This window comes from Serinus canaria, chromosome 10 (assembly GCF_022539315.1).
Source record: "Serinus canaria isolate serCan28SL12 chromosome 10, serCan2020, whole genome shotgun sequence".
In the NCBI taxonomy this organism is placed as follows: domain Eukaryota; kingdom Metazoa; phylum Chordata; class Aves; order Passeriformes; family Fringillidae; genus Serinus; species Serinus canaria.
The window spans coordinates 16794667-16813897 of record NC_066324.1 but is presented as its reverse complement, the minus strand read 5'-3'; the positions used below and the strand labels follow the sequence as shown (position 1 = coordinate 16813897).

Genomic DNA, 19231 nt, shown 5'->3' with positions numbered 1-19231 from the left:
CCTGTCCTGATCCCCCTGCAGAGCCTTTTTGTCCTCCAGCAGCTCAACACTACCATCCAACTTTGTGTCACCTGTGAACTTCCTAAGGGTGCTCTCAATCATGTCACCCAGATCATCAATAAAGACCTCAAACAGGGCTGGGCCCAGTACTCATCCCTGGGAAACTCCGCTAGTGACTGGTCCCAACTGGATGTGGCATCATTCAGCACCATGCTCTGGGCCCAGACATCCAGACAGTGTTTAAACCAGCAAAGAGTGCATCTGTCCAAGCCATGGGCTGCCAGCTTTTCCAGGACACTGCTGTGGGAGGCAGTGCCAAAGGCTTACTGAAGGCCAGGCAGACTGCACAGCCTTCCCCTCACCCACTAGGCAGGTCATCTGGTCATAAAAGGAAATCAGTACCATAGTTCAAGCTCATCTAATAAACAGGTGAGTGCAAATCAAGGCATGGCAGAATTCCATTAGTCACTGGGGTGTAGGTAAAGTGCATGTGTTAAAGCCCTCAGTTCAAGAAACGAACTAATAGGAACAGCAAAGGGTAATGATGACCTCTACTCAGATGCACTAAGTTCAAAAATCTTTACATATGCGCAAAAAAAGACAGAAAACGCTTGTTTACCAGCACCTACATTTTAAAGAAAAAAACAGATTATATTGCTACTTCATTCCCACTCTCATTTTTAATTTCTCAAATGACAGACATCCTTACTTCTAGCTTTCAAAGATCCTTTTTCCCCCTTTCGTCCAAAGGTGAGACTGGTTAAGTAAAAAGACAACTGTGTGAAAACGTATTTTCAATTAAGCTCTTCTCAATACACACAAAATTATAGAAAATTCTGCATCTTAAGTGCTTTAAGTACAAGGTTTAAAAAAATCAAACAGAGTTTAAAACATGTTGGTAGAACTAAGATCCTGTTATTTTGGCACTAACTGGAATCAACAGGTCCAAGTCCTACCAGCAATTATCTTATGAGGCAGTCTTGCCCTGAATGCCACCTAACCACAAGTCATTAACATGAGCTTTGCTCCTTAGCTTTTGAACTCTGCTACCCAATATAATAATATTTTTGATGCATATCTCTAACAACTCTGACTTTGGTAGGTGCCTTTGGAATTCATTACTGTAGATAACCATCATGTGACACTCCTTTAAAAAAAGTCACTTATTACCTGTTTCCAGTAAATAAGTCTTTCACTTATTTCACTGGAAGGTAGCCACTTCTGTGTTCATTCTACACTTTGTCTTACTGCATTTGATAGGTTGATATGTCCTGCTTTCAACTCCTAGTTTTAAGATCAATGCATTGGTTTAATGTACAAAGAACAGTACTCTCCTTTACTACAGGGATCTAAATGTATGAATTTTTCATTGTATGTACTGCAGAACTTTATGTAGAAGAAGTTAAATGAAGTCATTAATGGGAAAAACTTACACAAAGTATGTACAGTTCAATTCCAGAAGGAAAAAACACTGTAAGATTCTTACCTGTAAAATCCATTAATTTCAAAGTTTGCTATTACATTAGTGCTAAAAGTTTACTTTCTTCAGTTTCCACTGCTAATCTAAACTGTCTGAGCACAAGCATATTTAAACCAAATTATTACATGCCACAATTTACACCATTAGTTTACAATCAATTAAAACTAATACTGCAGTGTAGGCAAAACCAAAGACAGGCCACATTCTGGATCAAACATACCACTCAAAGTGAGCTTATTTTGAGTGCAGCTTTAAGGTGGTTAGCAAAAAGAAATCTAAATGCTCTTAACAGTAGTATTACAGAGATACCCACCCCCATTTTAGTATTCTAGACAACCACTATAAGCATTAGTAGGGTGAATTTGGGTTTTTAAAATCAGTCACTACACACTTTGTCAGTGACCACAGGTGGTTCATCCAGTGTTCTGTAGTAAAACCTCTCAAAAGCTGCCAGAGAGCAAATCCTAAAGTGCTACCCAAATCCAGGTGCAGAAGACCACAAAAGGAGCAGAAAAAAGCAGTACCAGGGGCAGCATGTTCTCATCCCAGTGAGGGTTTGTAGGCTGTCCCTGCCCAGCAGGAACCTCCTGTATGTCCTGAGACTGATACTCGCAATGCAGGAGAAAACCCAACTGTCATTCTGTTGTTTTTAAACATTTCCAGATCAGCTTTTGGAATTTTTCTGTTGCCATTCTGGCAACAGACAAAGTTTCTACTTCTTTTTCTTTTTTTTTTTTTTTTTTTAATTTTTTTTCTAAAATGAGATCAAAGTCCTTGCTTGCTGGGAGAAAGCTGGAAAGAGGAAGTTCTTCTCTTAGACCTGAATCTCTCTGTGTCTCAGTAGGCCAAACCACTGTTATACAGACAGCATTTCTCTCCTTGCTAACTGACACTTCGATTCAGTGCTGCATTTCTGTTTTCTTAAGAGTACTTCATGAAAAGCTTGAATTGTAAGATTAAAGGTAATCCATTAGAATTTACTCCTACAGCAGGTCACTGAACTACAAGCTGTTACAAAAAGGAAATGAATCTACAAGCAAAACCAAAATAGAGAACCAGAGGAATGTGTCCAAAACACATCCTGTTTTCAGATCATCCTGTGTGCCCTTCCTTCCATGGAAGCCAATTTCTAATGTGACTCCAAAGTCTTCCTCAGGCACCAGAGGCTCTTTGCAGGAAAGAGCTCTAAGGGAAAGCTAGGAGGAAGAGGTGAAGAAGGATGGCACTTCAGAAGTTCTATTTTATGGTAAATGTTGCTTTATATGTGGTGAAGGTATTTTATTGAACACAGAAAAACATTAACTCTACTGCAGATACTAAATCAAAAGCCTTAAACAATGATCCTCTTTCCATTCTGCTTGCACATAAGTAACATGCATTTGAAAAGGACAGGAGGAGCTTAAAACACAAGAACTGACTCTGTGCTGGTAACTGGTTCATGTTAGATTCACAAGACAGCATGCAGAGGAAAGTATGAGTCAGAGCCCTTCCTATTAAATTCCCCATGATACAACAAGAAATACTTCCAAAATACCTCTATCTGTGTGTCATCACCACATAAGGAAAAAATGCTAACACAGCATTACAGTGTTACAGGGGTGGGACAGTGAGAAGAGGAAAACCAATATAATGGCTTGGAGCACTGCAACACATGGGGCTATTCTGGCAGGTTAATGGAAGAGTTTGGGGTGAAAAGCATTTTGAAAGTTGTTATAGCACTGGAAAGACCAAGCCCAGCCTTGAGAATATTACCAGAATGATTTGCCTCTGTGAAATTACATCCTCACTTGTGCTCATGGCAAACTTTTCAAATAAGTTTTGCTAAGTGCATCACTTCCCTCTCGGAAAGGCAGTGGTGTCCTGACACATTCCTGTTGGACTTTTGTGAAGACTTCATAGCAAGTGATTTTTGCAAGGTCTGTTGTGCCACCAGGAGGATTTCTATTGAACTACACCTTTAAGTGTTCCAGGATAAATACACGGGATTTTACAGATGACGTTTGTGATTACTGATTTACAGAAAAACCACTCAGCCTTTTACTAAAAAAAAAAAAAAAAAAAAATTTTTTTTAAAATTTCCAGCATCTGCAATATTTTTATGTCTCATAAATTCCCTAAATTGATTTAAGCACATGGACGGTAACTAACAGAAATTCTTCTGCCTTTTTCTTTTTGACGGGGTGGGAAACTGCAAAAGAATGTGTCCACGGGTACAACTTCATGCTATGTATGATTTATTAAAAAACAACAAACATATGTTCAGTTCTGGGTTCCTTAAGAAAAGACAGGTAGAGGGTCCTGTAGAGGCCTATAAAGGTGATGAGGGGTCTGGAGCATCTCTCTTATGAGGAAATACAGTAGGTGCTGGACCAGTTTAGACTAGAGAGGAGAAGACTGAGAGGGGATCTAATGAATGCATATAAATATCTTCAAGGAGAGTGCCAAGAGGATCGTGCCAGACTTTTTTTCAGTGGTGCCCAGCGATGTGACGAGGAGCAATAGCCATAAACTAACCCACAAAAAGTTTCATCTCAGCACGAGGAAGAACTTATGTGTAGGGTGGCAGAGCACTGGAACAGCTGCTCAGGGAGATTGTGGAACCTCCCTCTCTGGGGACATTCCAAACCCACCTGGACACGTTCCTGTGTCACCTGCCTGGATGATCTCCAGAGGTGCCTTCCAACCTAACAATTCCACGATTCTGCACCATATAAGTGATGATTTAGTCAGCATCCAGGGTGAAGCCGGTGCAGTTCTAAAGGGCGTCCACAGCCCGAGAGGCCGGTGTCACGGATCGCAGTGTCGGAGGCACACGTGCGGCTGTTTTGCAGCGGTGCGGTCCCGCCCCCGGCGCTCGGCACAGGCGCGGCTGCGGCGGGGAGCGCGCAGAGGGGCGGCCCGGCGGCGGACATGCCTGTGAGTTGTTTGCGGTCCGCCGCACCGTGCCCGGTGCCGCCTGGCCCGGCCACCGCGGGGACCTTGCGGGCCGGGGGGTGACGGAGCGGCCGCGGCCGTGCTCGGTCGCTGCGGCTGCTCGGGCTCCCCGCTGCTCCCGGGAGCCGCCAAGGCCCCGGCGGGCCCGGCCCCGGCCCTGGCGGGGCTCGGCTGCGGCCACGCTCGGGGCAGCCCCGGGGCACCGGCCCGGCTCCCGCGTAACGCGCAGTGCGCTTTTCCTCTTGCCCCACCCAGCTGGCCAAAGACCTCGTGCATCCCTCCTTAGAGGATGAGAAGAGGAAGCACAAAAAGAAACGTCTTGTGCAGAGCCCAAACTCCTACTTTATGGATGTAAAATGTCCAGGTAAATATTTAAAATGTTCATGCGTTATTGAATTAACAGAAATAATTTTGCATACTGTTCATCTTCATATAACGGTTGATTATTATTTCTTATCTGAGTTTGGTTTATCTGTTCTGTAGAGAAGAAGGTCTGTATATCGCTTTGGATTTTTTAACAATGAAAGTGTTTTCCATCTTTGGAAAAGTTGATGTAAACAATCAGACACTTCTTTTCTGGAGATTCTGGCATGCGTTCTTTAGTTGGGTTTTTTCCTTTATAAAACCCTTGCAAGTAGGGAAAAACCCAACCCCCCAGGTGTACATGTATAAAAAGTGAGGTTAACTGGATGCTCTAAAGTATCCATAGCACAAGTTTCAAACAAAAGCCAACATTGTTTTCATCCTTTTGTAAGCTAGTTCTGGAAGAGCAACTGGAAAAGCTTTTGACAAGGATCTATGCAGGGATACTACACATATATATAAAAAAGTTAAACATACACCAGTGCCTTTTTTGCATGTGCTGTTAAGAACTAAGTTGCCATCCAGCTCATATACAAGGGTTATAAGATGTTGTCTATGATCGCTTTTCACAGATCTTCATTACTTTGGCTCTGAGACATCTGTATTATCAACTTCTCTTTTATAAATTAAACTGGGATTTTGCTGCACCATGACAGGAATGTGCTCTATATTCAGCACAGTTACATCCATATTGCCCAGTGTGGTAACTTCCTAGCAACTGCTGCAGCACAAGAAGATTCTAGCAGTAAGAAAACATTTACAATAGTGATCTTCTTAACTTAGAACCAGGGAATTGTTGATGTACTCAGGTTTTCTGATCTTATTCTTTCTTAGTAACCTGGTTTTCTAAGAAGCTCTGAGCCATATTCCATCTGAAAGTGAGGTAAATTAATTTAAACAACTTGAAAGTAAACCGTGGTTGCTTTCAAACAAATACAGGGTTAAAGGCTAAGCCTCTGGGGGGTTTTTGGGGTTTTTTTTACACCTTGTTCAAACCAGTATACATGAATGCATACACTGTAATACAGTTATTGTCAGCATAGGCCCATAGGTCATGGGTTATCTTCATTTTTGTTGGGTTAATTGTTTTTTGTGTTTGAGGGCTATATAGAGCAGAGCAGGAGAGCTTCAGTAATGATAGAATCCTATGCATTGAAAATAGCAGATGGCCTTATGTGTCCCTAGGTCAGTGGAATTGGAAGTTCCTGCCTAGATCCTCAAATGGGTTGGGCTCATTTCCCTGCCAACCCACAAACAATAAAAACTCATCAACATGGAAGTTCATCTTCAGAAGGGGAAAAACAAAATTTGCTGTGCTTAAATTTTAGCTGTTAGCAGTTTTTCACAAAGATTTGTACAGTTGATCCTTGTGATTTAAACAGAGCTCTGTTATTCTGTCTAATAGTACTTCTCCCTACCAAGCAGACCTTTTGTCAGAGGACCCTGCTCACAACATATGTTCTATCTTAGCTTTCTGATCCACACGTGCTGAAAATGCAATCTCTGCTCGCCTTTACCTATTTGTTTTGTATATCCACATCCAGATTAAATCCTTTACAGTTTTCTCCCTCCAAAAATATCTCTTGGCTAATTAAAAATATTTTTCAGGGGAAAAAGTTGGAAAAACAGTGAAAATCCCATTTCTAAGCCGTGTATGAGTGACCTCATCCTTTCTTACGTCATAAAATTTATAAGTTGTAGACAAAAGCATTACATAGGGAATTAGTGAAATTTTTCTGTGCAAGTCTTTCCATTTAAATATGGTGTTAGTTTTATAGAATGCAACCAAGCCTTACATGTACCAATTATTAAACAGAAAGCAAACACAGATTGGAACTGCAGTGTTTATATTCCCAGCTTTCAGACTTTGTCAACAGCAGTGTTCTACTGTTACAAGTTAAATATTTCTCCAGCTCCATGGGTTCCTCTGCTCAGCAGAGGAGGCTAATCTGGAACTGCTGAACTTCTTTGCAGGAGATGTGATAGGCAGATTAGGGCTTGTCAGCCAGCAGGGTCTGTTGATTTTCATATGGGAATCAAACCAGTTTCTGTTACCTAACTTGCTTTCCTGTGCATGTAAGTAAAGGCAAGCACTTCAGAACATAACCATGGCTTGCTTAGTTTGGCTTGGTGTGTTGTGTAAGGAAATAAAGATGCATTTTGGACAAGTATTTAGAGTATCTGTTTTAATTACCACATTAAAAAATGATGCTAGAAATACACAGTGGAAAGTTTCATGATGTTGTTTTTCAGGATGCTACAAGATTACCACTGTCTTCAGCCATGCTCAGACAGTAGTTCTGTGTGTAGGGTGCTCAACTGTCCTGTGTCAGCCAACTGGGGGCAAAGCCAGGCTCACAGAAGGTAAGGGCAATGTTCCACAACCCAAATATGCCACTTACATAAATGCATTTTATAGCATGCAAGTATTTTAGCTTGAATTTGGAAACTGCTACTGGAACGCTGATTTTGCAAATTGCTTAGAGTTGGCTAGTAGAAGCATTGATAGTAGGCCCAGAATTGTGAATTTTTCTTCAGATTCTTTGTTTTTAAATGGCTGTACAGATCTGCCAGGGAGCTAAACACCTACATTGTTATCAAACACACTTCATTTTAGGTGACTTGTCATTCCCTTCAGCTTGTGTAGTGAATACTGCTGTTTAACTCTGAGCTGGGTTTAAAGTGTTAAAAAGCACCATCAAAGGAGTAGGGTACTTTTGCCAGGCTAAAGTAATTCTGTGCCACTGCTAGTCACTAATGGCTTGCCTGTTTGCTTTTAAACAGCTCTACTGTAAAGCAGTTCCCTGACTCAAAGAAAATTTGTTTCATGTAAATTATAAGGGAACAAATAACCACCAATAATGTATATACAGATACTGGTGTTATACCAGTTATCTTTGAGTGCAGCCCAATTCTGGGGTATGTGAAAAGCCCTGGAAACACTTTGGGATTAAAAATAGTAAAAATTAATCCAGATTTTATTAATTTCTTGTTTAAAGGGCAAAAGGTAAGCATGTATACAAATTACACATAGCAGTGCTTATATAATGTGCTACTACACAGAGGTGGTAGACATGAGGACAGAATACCTGAAGTGAGGCTGTTGAGCAGTTGAAATGGTAACACACAGCAGCTGTTTCAGATTGGGGTTTGTATCACTAAGGGATGGAACAGTAGACTGAAATTTTAAAATGCATCTGGAAGAAAAGAAATAGTACACCTTAATCTTATTTTAAGATGATTTGCATGACAGCCATGTTGTTCAGGTTGAGCTAGAGAAGATTGCAGTGCTAAATCTTCACCTCTTATGGTCCATGAAATTTAAATTTAATCTATGAATTTTTCTACTTACGTTGGATGGACAATTTTTCAAGGCAGTCTAACAATTTAAGGGCTATTCATATCTCTACTCACGTGATTTCTTTGCAGGCTGTTCATTTAGAAGAAAGCAACACTGAACAGTTCAGCATGTGATTTTTGGATCTGTGTTCCTGAAAGCCTTACCAGTTTAAAAATGCCTGTTACAACAACAATGTAATTATGGTTGATTTTGTACAAATTACATGCTACCACTGACTAATCTGCTGGAATCTCTTTTTCAATAAATGATCTCAAGTGCAAGTTCTTCCTGTAAGTTTGCAGACAACCGAGCTCTATTTTTATAAGTTTGTTTGAACAGTAAAAACTTTGGACTTCCTGCATCCTTCCCCTTGCTAATCATAAACTACAGTAGTGTAATGCATATAGTTACAGAAACTGCTTTAAAAATGCATTTTGTGTATTTTACTGCTGCAGCTACCATAACTGCAAGGGTTGCAAAAGCTAGATAAGATGTAAAATGGCTCATTTGCTTTCAATGTTGCTGTAGTCCCTTCCCCCTCTTGGGTAAGATGGTGACAAATAAAAATGAAAAGTTACTCACCTCTGTTCAGCTGTTTCTCTGGAATGTATGGATTTTCCCTCCTGCTAATTTGATCTCAAGACTGCACTTGGTATTCTAAGCTGAGATGTCTATCCAAAAACCACCCAAAATAAGTCCTTTGCAAAGCACTGAAAACCTGCAGCATAGAGAAGGCAACTGGCATATAAGCAATTGTAAGTCATGGAGCTACACAAAGAGGTGTGAATGGTATCTAGGCACTAGTACAGCAAACCTGTGCATATTGTTAGTATTAAATACTGGCATTAAATAACTGCCTTCTTGCAGTAAGGAAAAGGGTTTAATTAGTTTTTGAAAGCCATGTCTTTCTAATTGGCTGGTAAAAATGGTTTTGTTTTTAACCATGAGAAAATATTAAACCAAAATCTTACATATATCTTATTTTATTAAGTAGTATCTCAAGTTATGTATCAACAGCTCTACAAATATCAGGTGTCTTGGTGAGCTAATTATTACTGGGATTTTCTAATTAGCCAGTATTCTTTTCATGACTTTGAAAACTCATACATGTCTACTCAATAAAATAAACCAAAAACCTGATACTACAATTGGTTGCATTTGCAAGGTAAGTTTTATTTCTGTTATTTCAAACAGCAAACATGTAATTACCATATGCAGAAGGAGGTATTTGATACAGAAACAGGTGTACAATGGAATACACATGCCTTTTAAGAAAAGGTGGGGTTTATGTCAGTGCCACTCACAACAAAGGTTCACTCACAGGTGAGTTTATCATGAAAGCTGCTCTTAATTGACCAGACTAGTCTGGTCTGTTAGTTAGTTAGTTAGTTAGTTTCCCACCTACAATGCCAGCCCATCAAATTACTGGTTTTAGAACAAAGATCAAAGTAGCAATATTAATAGTGACCTGAATACATATGCTAAGGCCAGATTGATTCCTAGTCTCTCATATCTCTGCCTTCTCTTCCGTAAAAGATAAAAACTCATGATTAATTTAATACCAAAGCAGAGACTGTCCGGGACCCATTTTGTTCCCGGTGCTAGAAGATTAAATGATTGTACTCTTGAGAAAAAGGCAAATCATTAATAATGAATAAAAAAGTGAAATTTTGGTGAGTGGGCCAGAAACCCCCAAGCAAACCATTTTTAAGGTACAATAATGATTGCAATTATGAAGAACTAAACTAGACTAGTATAGAAGAACTATACTAAACTAATCTTACTAGCTCCAATTAAAAAGGTAGGTAAAACACTGACCCCTCAAAATACTAAATTTCCTGGTTTCTGGGTCTTTGGTAATAAATATTACCATAGGCATAGTGGGAACAGAGATGGCAGCATGCTGTATCATCACAGGGCAGGTAACAACTGCCTAGGAGGATAAAACTAAAAGCATTAGTTTGGGAAAGAGGCAGGTAGAGTTATCTTCTGCTAGCTGCTAACCAAGACATCTTGCTCCTTAAATTCAGAGCAGCAGAGCTGCCAAGCAGTGCAGGAAAGGAAGTATTGAAGCCTTTCCTAAAAGATATTTCTGTTTTGTCTCAGCCTGGAAGTACTGTCCAATGTAACTGCAGGGGAAGTGAGGTGGGGGTGAATCTTTGAGATGACAGAAATCTTCCATGCCATTGTGAAATATATAAAATGGACACTTCAGATGCTACTTTATTCCCATTGTGAAACTGAGGATTAGAAAATCTCACACCTCTAGTCCTGCATCCAGCTCTGGGCTCCTCACTTCAGGAAAGACATTGAGGAGCTGAAGCATGTCCAGAGAAAGGCAGTGGACATTCTTTCTCTGGGGGAAGGGTCTGGAGCACAAGTCTGATAAGAAGATGAAGGAGCCTGGAGAAAAGAGGTGACCTTATCAAACTCTACAACTCCCTGACAGGAGTCTGGGTCCAGGGGGGGTTGGCCTCTTCTCACAGGGAAGAAGTGAAAGGACAAGAGGACATGGCCTCAAGCTGCACCAGCTGAGGTTCAGGTTGGACAAGAGGAAGAATTTCTTCACAAAAAGGGTGATGAGGCATTGGAAGGAGCTGCCCACGGAGGTGGTGGAGTCCCCACCCATGGATGCAGCACTTTGAGCTGTGTTCCAGCTGCCACAGGTGTGTTTGGTTGGTGAGACTTCTACTCCTGGCTTCGAGAATGGGCTTTGAGCTGTATTGAATGAACTATTTGAGTTCCTAATTCCTGTTTATAAGGGAGTATCTAGGCTACAGAATACAGTGCCATATCTGGCTACAAAGTCTATATCACTCAAAAACAATGGGAGAGTTTGACAGCTTGCCACATTGTTCTGTTTGGGTGGATTTGACTCAAGAAATAATACCTTTATGGTACAGTAAACTAATTCTACACATTCTCTGTGTCCAATAAAAATGGATGAGAGAATATCTAAAAAGCAAAAAGAATTTTACTTACATTGCTTTAGATTCATTCTTTTCTAGCTCTTAATCCACAGCTCTGATAAAAGCCTGCTTCTGGTATAAATCTGCATTCTGGAGGTAGCTTCAAGGTTTGAGTTTTGTTGGTTTTTTAAGCAAGCAAGGGAAGTGGCATGTGAAAACAAAAAGCAATGGTGACACAATTTTTCTTTAAAAAGTAATACTGAATAGTTTTTGGCAGACTGGAACTGTGAGAATAACAAGCAACATAAATTTATGCTCAAATCACGATGTGAAATTTTTCAAAAGTTTAACATTCAAGGTAGAGAATTTGTACTTAGTGCAAAAAAAAGAAAAAGGCTATTTTTTTATCTTGGTCAAGTGTTTCACTAGTTGGTAAAAATAACCTGCTAATATAATGATCATTTACACAGGTACTACAGAAAGTCACCTTTGACTGTTACATTCTCATTTTCTGTAAGTAAGGAACTTCCCTGAGAGATGAATTCCAGTTAGACATAAGTTTAGCACCACTAGCAGAGGTTAATTAAGTGAATTATTTATGCCTTTTCTTCCCATATTCTTAGTGAGCTTGAAGTCCCATTACAGCCTTTGTTTCTCAGGGCAGTGAGTTCAGTCCCATAGATCTCTTTCAGCCCACACATTGTGCCTGTTTCTCTCTATCGAATTCCCTGGCGATCTTTAAGGCGGTGCTGTTGAGTGAAACCGATTGCATATTACAGATAATTGTGACAATGACCCCTCTCGGGGGTGCCACTGGCCAAGGACCCACAGCTTCAGGGTCCAGCTCTTCAGGCAGGATGAGGAGGACACTGCTGGCCCCCACAGCACCCCCAGTGTGAGATGCATAGTGTCTCTGCTGTCTGCAGCAGCCACACTGTTGGTTTTTCTCTACCACAGCCCAAGCCATGGCATATTTACCATCCCTGTCCCATGACACTTCTGTTTTTGGCACTGGAGTCCACATCATTGCGACTGTGCTTGGCTTGAGGTACCCTGGAAGGAGTTTGCCATTCTTGTTTTTAAATTGTCCAGCTTGATAACTGTACAACAAGGCATTTCCAAATTTCAGGAGGTCACCTACTGATGACAGGAAGCCACCACCAGCCCACTTGTAAGAGTTGTCCACGTATGGTGCATTTACCAGCCGTCCCTTTTTGTTGTAAATGTAACACCTGAAATGCAAGAAAATTCAATTTGTCCTTCTCATATACTATGCACAATGATTTTAGCTGCCCAACCTTAAAGGAGCAAACTAAGCCTGTATTAGCTTGTTCTTGTGAACATTTAGAGGGTTTTTAAAACACCTTTTAAAAATCTATTTATTGCAGAAAAATCAACAAGTAATTCAGATAGAAAAACAAAAATTAAGGTGACTTCTTAGGTTGGAAGCTTAACTTCAATAAAAATACTAATCCTTCTGCTTAATCTTAGGATATACTAAGAATAAAGACAATGTACAAATAAGAGATGTGACAGAGATAAATAGATCAGCCAACACAGATTTTTTCTTAAAACCCTGTACTAGAAATGAAGTGTTTAAAAGAACAAGGAATCCTACAACTGAGGCTTAGGTGACTGCTCTCAGAGAGGAGTTTCCGTTTATGGCTGATTTCCCCCCACTGCCCAATTATGGTTGCTGTACTCTAGAATAAAGCAAGGAGCATTAAAGTCTTGCATAACACAAATGTAGAAACTGCCAACAAGAACTGCAGGATGAACCATCAGGAACAGTACAACAGAAATGCAGAACAAATTGTGCTTTTGAAAGAAACAGTCCAATCATGACTTGATTAATTTCGTACATCATATGAAAAGGACTTGTTGAATAAATATATAACCCAAGGAATTTAAACCTTTGGTCTTTTGACCAAATAAGGTCCAGGGAGTGTTATGAAAAGGAAGAGCCCTGCCTAGATTTCACTTGTATTGAAAAGCTTTCTAGCAAACTTCTGAATAACTTATAACACTGGAAGTCAGAGGTTGAAACAAAGGAAGAATGATGAATGGTCCAGGATGCAAGACTACCATCAACTGTGACAGTGATTTAGTATCCTGTTGTCCCATAATGAGGTTTTTGATCACCAAAAAACTCTGTTACAAAGACATTGACTTATACCTCTGAAAGATCTAGAACATGGATTTTTTAGCATTTTCCTGTCAGATAAATATAGTATAAACAAACCATTAAACAAACCTCAGCATGTCAATACCTTCTATTTTGAGGCATCAAGCTCCAATTTGTGGAAGTAAACCCATCAGCATCTCAGTTTTGCTTAACAGTAAGTACCTATAAAAAGACTCCCAGAAGAGCATCTCTCCCAATTCTTTGATCCCTCCCATATTTCAGTTTATAAAAGGATGAACATACACATGTTCTAAAAAACCTTGACTGTACAAGGTTGATAATTTATGAGAACATCACTATCATCCAGATAAGCCTCTGATCCCACAGCCAGAGAGCCTCTGAAATTTGCAAGCAAACTAAACACCAACTCAAAGCATCTTAGAAAACAGCAGTAAAGCTGTGCACACACACTTTCAATACACACCTGTACTTACTATAAACCTTGGCTTCAACATGCTCATCATTCTTTGACAGCATTTTAGAAGCCAAACTTTTAAAAAGTCTCATTTTCTTGAGACTGTTACTAAAACCTACTTTGTCATTCAACAGAATTCTTGTCCCACACCAAAACTTAACAGGGGAGTCAATAATCAATTTCTGAGCCCAGACAGAAAATTCAATAAAATAAGACAAGAAACCCTGGCCTGATCCACTATATTGGAATGGATTATCCAGTTACAAAATTTCTCTCTGCTTGTTGTTTTGTTTTTGTAGGAGTGGGGTGGGTGGGGGGTGTTGGGTTTTTTTTTTCCTATGTTATATTAATTTTAAAAATCAATTGATGTTAAATAGAAATTTAATTCTGGTCAACATTCATACTGAAATTTGATTTATGAAAACCTTGTTTTCATAAATCCTTGTCCTTGTGTTGCTGGGAGACTGTTACAATTCCATGGAACCCTTTAAATGCCAATATATTAAGGTAATTTATATTCCAACATAATTTCCTAGTTATTCCTTATTTAACTTGCATTTATGTGCTTACTTGTACCCAAGGTAAATGTAAACTTTGAAGTCACCCCTATTACTCCCTTCACCTCCCATATTCACACTTAGAACAAGAAATATTTATTTCTTATTCTGTAATTTTACATGCTAATTACAGAACCTGTACCATGGCATTGGAACCAGCTACATGAGTAATGTTGAGGTAACATAGAACACTTCATTTAAATGTCTGGGAAAAGAAAAATCACACATTCTTAATTCAGCTCTCTTAATTAAAATAGAAAGGGCAACAGTTGTTGTGGAAAAAGAAGAGTTCCACCCCTGTTTACCTTGCTCTGTTATATATCATTGCTTCATTGTCATCTAGGACAGTTGACAGCATATCCAAGTCACGAAATATTTTCAGCATATAATCTGTAAATTTTTGTCCTGAAGCTCTCTCCACAACAGCACTTAAGAGAGTAAAGCCATATGTTGAGTACAAGAACTGACTACCTTGAAGAAACACAGTGAGAAAGGAAAAAACCCCAGGTTAATTGCATGATACTTAAATGGAATCATATGAGCAAATAAAACTATATATAGCAATTAATAATCAACCATTGTTGATCCTAGGCCTAGGAAATTCTGTACTGCAGCAGACACACATCCTGCTTAGAGAACAGCACTAAAATCTTCCAGAGATCTCTGTGTACACTCAGGTTTCATGCCAAGGTGTCAGTGCTGACATTTAACATCCTTTCCACGAGATTTACCACATCAGGTCTAACAAGGATGTCTGGATTTGGAAAGCTGACACAAGCCATAAAATTACTGCTTACAAGATGCATATTTTGGTCTTCATTAATAGAAACTCACCTGGTTTAAAGAATAAGGGATCATTTTTAAATATCTTCAGTGACTCAATCACACTTTCAAATTTTTCCTTCAAATAATACTCTTCCTGTTCAAACTCCTTGTCATTCCTGCCAGGCTTTGAATTTCGGCTCTTCATCTCACTATCATGTTCTTTCTTCTGTTTGACACAACCAGTGTTTTCAGTCCCTTTACCTTCTTTTGCTTTTTCTTCTTTATCCTGGTGGGATTTAGTTAGCTTAAGTGCTCTGTTTGCCTTTTCCTTTTCTTCTTTTACTTTTGTAATATCTTTTTCATAGTGACGAATCCCACTCAAGTGTGAAACTAACTGTCTTGTGGTAATGGTGACCTAGGTGGATAGGATAATGTGAGCTCTCTTCATTAAAAGACAAAAAAAGAAATCACTGAAAAAGTAACATTCACCATGACAAAGAACAGACAAAGGAGCAAGACATTTTAAATATCACATATTAAACATAGTATTTAAAAAAAAAAGTGTATATATGGACACACACTTGTATAAAAGTGAAGATCCAAATATGCTTTTCTGAGCAGGAAACATCTGTACTTCTCTAAATGATTTTGAGTGTTTTATAGGAATAGGTCCAGATCAGGTACCTGTACACAGAGAGCTATGTAGTGACAGGAACAAAAATTTTAAAAAACTCTTACCAATAAACAATTACATACCTTTTCACCCTCATAGACCTTTTCTGGAAATTCAGGGACATATTTCTGCACTGGAGCATCTAAATCCAGTTTCCCCTCTTCCCACAGTTTAGCAACAGCCATCATTGTGAGACACTTGCTGATGCTGGCGATGCGCATGACGGTCTCTGGCTTACACACCACACGGTTCTCCACATCAGCATAGCCCAAACCTGCCAGAAATAAAAACACTCTGCTAAGACCTTTGCACAGACACATGCTGAATTAATTACATGCAATGAATTAGATTTACTGGCTCTTTAAACATTTTTTTCTCCAGGTAAACTGGGATACAAAGCATTGGACTGTGCCAGCCCCTGCTTCAGTTCAGTCAATAACATTTTACTGTAGTAGCAGCAGTTAATCAGAGCCCATTGGATTCGACAATGGCACCTCAAGTTGCTGATTAAGACTACAACAAACATAATGATAAATGAGATTAAAGATTAGGCCAAAATTTACACTCCTGCTGTTAAATTTTCAGCATAAAAAAACTCAAAGAGACCAAAATCTAGACTGTAAAATAACTGACCAACAGTCATAAACACTCATTTTACTGTTGTGGACTAATGGCTGAGACAGTAAAGGGTCTCATTGTGTCAATACAGAAACAGAGAGGAAATCATTCACAAATTCATGCCAATTACCTAAGCTGCAAGGTTTCACAGAACCTAGGTGTTATTATGTTTCAATATCACTCAGCATGACTTCCATTAAAATACAGCTTAACAGTTTCTGTAACACTGTTTTTCTATGTAACCAACCCACAGGTCTGGTAGCAGGAACTGGAATCAAGGCATTTTCAAGCTGCCAAATCAGTCTTCAGTTTGAGAGAGGTTTGAAGAAAGTGCAAGTGATGTTGCAGCATAAAAGCAAAAAAATGCAGCAATGACATATTTTCAGTTTGCAGTGCAAGAAAGGCCTGCAAGCAACACACCTCTGTCTATACAAAACTGTAGCCTAACAATGAACTGCTCAGGGAAAAGCCCCAAACCTTGACAAAGTACAAGAATTAAACAGATGACATGTCGTTTGCCCAAGACCCTTTCTCTTATATAGTTGCTACTCAAGTGCCTTCTGCTTGTTAATGCAAATGATGTTCCCTCAGTGAAAACACCTCCCAAACCTCACACCATTCCCATCAGCAAGAAAACAGCTTCAGTACTATGGTCACAAGATACATACAACTCACAACTGTCCCTACTTTGCCCCCCGTGGAGAAGGGAGGAGGAGACCCAAACAACCCAGAACTGAGTGTTTTGAAACTCATGAAAATGTTTCTGAGAACAGATACACATTCTGATGGGGTTTTTTTAAACATCAAATGTCTACATGATATGAGAAGTACTAACACACTCTACTTACACCCTGTGTAACCAGAAAAAACAATTGCAATTTCTGAAAGGACAACACCTGTTAAATCCCAGTACCTTCCCAGTAAAGCCACCTCTCAGCCCACAAACAGGAGATAGATCACCAAATGTGAGCCCTTATTCCTTTGACTACTAAGGAAGTTCCTGTAGAGAGAACAGTTTTTTCCTCCTACATACAGTGCTACCAGACCATTGTACAGCTCTATGCCCAGAGTACATTCAAAGGTTAATCTGAAAAATTAATGGAAGAAAGGTTCTCCAGTCTAACTGTTGAGACATACTAGCATATTCTGGGAGTTAAGAAATTATCAATTCCTGGAAATGATTGAAGTTTACCAAGGAAAGTGTCATTTGATACTCCCTAAGCACCCATTTCTGGCTACTGTCCAGAGATGGGACATCAGATAGACAAAATCCCAGCCTCATTAGCTTGTCTGAATTGTTCATTTTTAAATGTTCATCAGTGCACAACTACTGCTCCCACATACTAACCTTCTGACCAGACTTCCTTTCCATCTACAGAAACTCCAACTAATATACCAGGGATTCCTGCTTCATCCTGAAAAAAACCAAAATGGACAGAAGTTATTTAGAAGGATATTTAAATTAAAAAACACTTCCTCCCAAGCCCTTGAACTGAAAAAGCTACAAACCCCCTACAAATAAACTTGAGTATTATTGTCAAATTATAGTTGTAATTTTGTTGTGTACCAGTTTGGTTGAACTGGTACAAACTGCTTCTGCAAAGCTGACATTTTAACTCAACTATTGGGAAAAACATATCTAACAAGAATAGTAATGTAGCATTTTTGCTATAATAATTCAATTAAATTACTGAACGGAACATGCAAGAGAAACAAAAGACGACAGTCAATATGCAACCGGCAAACTGCATCACCTACTGGCAGGCAAGGTTTCAAAAAAGCTTCAGCTGGATTTTCGAAGTACCTACAAGGTGCTTTGTAGACAGAATCACAGAATATCCCGAGTCGGAAGGGATCCGCAAGGATCTTAGAGACCACCTCGTGGCCCTGCACAGGAGAGCCCCACCAATCCCACCCAGTGCCTGAGAGCGTGGTTCAAACACCCCTGGAGCTCTGTCAGCCTTGCGAGCCGTGACCACTTACCTGGGGAGCCTGTCCACAGCCTGACCACCCTCGAAGTAAAAAACTTTTCCTGATACCCACCTAAACTTCTCTTGACATAATTTCCTGGTATTCCCTAGTCACAGAAACGCAGAGATCAGTGCCTGCCCCTGCGCTTCCCCTCATGATGAAGCTGCAGTGAGGTCTCCCCTCCAGGCTGAACCAAGCTCCCTCGGACGCCTCTTGCCTCTCTTCCCACAGCCTTTTTAAGGCCCCCTCTCGTTCTCAGATAACCCATACTGAGCAACACTTCCGTACGCCCGTGTATCGAGCTGGCCTAAGCTGCGCCAGCCCCGACAGCCTCCAGCGGTCCCCCCCTCAGCACCTTGATCCTCCGCACCAGGTCCCTGCTCCTCTCCACGGCCGCGCCGAAGCCCCGCGGCGACGGCGGCTTCTCCTCCCGACCGCTCTCAGACTCGCCTCCCGCCGGCGCCGCCCGGACCCCCAGCGCCAACCCCAGCGCCAGCCCCCAGCCCCAGGGCCGCGCCCCGGCCCCGCCGCCCCCTCTGCGGGCCGCGGGGAGCCGCCCGGGAGCCGCCGCCCGCCGCAGGGCCCGCGCCAGGCCCGCCATGGCCGGGGCGGACATGGCACCGCCGGGCCACAGGCACCGCCTCGCCGGGCCGAGCCCCGAGCGCATCGAGCGCCGCCGCCTCACGGAGCGGCGTGGCCGCGGCGCGGGACGGGCTCCGGCGGGACCGGCTCCGGCAGGGCCTGCGGCGGCTCGCCCGCCTTCCTTCACCGCGGGCTGCAAACGGGACACACGGGCCGCTTCCCCGGGCTCGGCACGACTGGCCGGCCACCGAGAGAAACGGAGCCGCAGGAACGATGAGGTTGGAAAAGACCTCTGAGACCAGCGAGCCCAGCCCGTGACCAAACACCTTCCTATCAACTGGACCACGGCACCAAGTGCAGCGTCCAGCCTTTCCTTGAACACCTCCAGGGTCGGTGACTCCCATCACCTTCCTGGTGAGCCCTTTCCAATTTCACTTTT

General features: G+C 41.1%; 2 protein-coding genes across 2 annotated transcripts; one reads left to right on the top strand and one right to left on the bottom strand.

The window, feature by feature from the left end:
* Positions 1-4222: 4222 nt before the first annotated feature.
* RPS27L (ribosomal protein S27 like) lies at positions 4223-8698 on the top strand (the record flags this gene model as incomplete). Its single annotated transcript, XM_050978562.1, has 4 exons — positions 4223-4396; positions 4670-4778; positions 7031-7141; positions 8207-8698. Coding segments are annotated over 4 exons (423 nt in total), but the record flags the coding sequence as incomplete, so codon positions are not given.
* A 562-nt stretch (positions 8699-9260) lies between these two features.
* Positions 9261-18830, bottom strand: LACTB (lactamase beta). Its single transcript, XM_030228625.2, has 6 exons — positions 18566-18830; positions 17588-17654; positions 15705-15895; positions 15018-15363; positions 14489-14654; positions 9261-12258 (listed from the first exon to the last, which is right to left on the bottom strand). The coding sequence occupies exons 1-6, from the start codon at positions 18824-18826 to the stop codon at positions 11715-11717; spliced, it is 1575 nt and encodes a 524-aa protein (XP_030084485.2). The 5' UTR covers positions 18827-18830; the 3' UTR covers positions 9261-11714.
* Between the last annotated feature and the right edge of the window lie 401 nt (positions 18831-19231).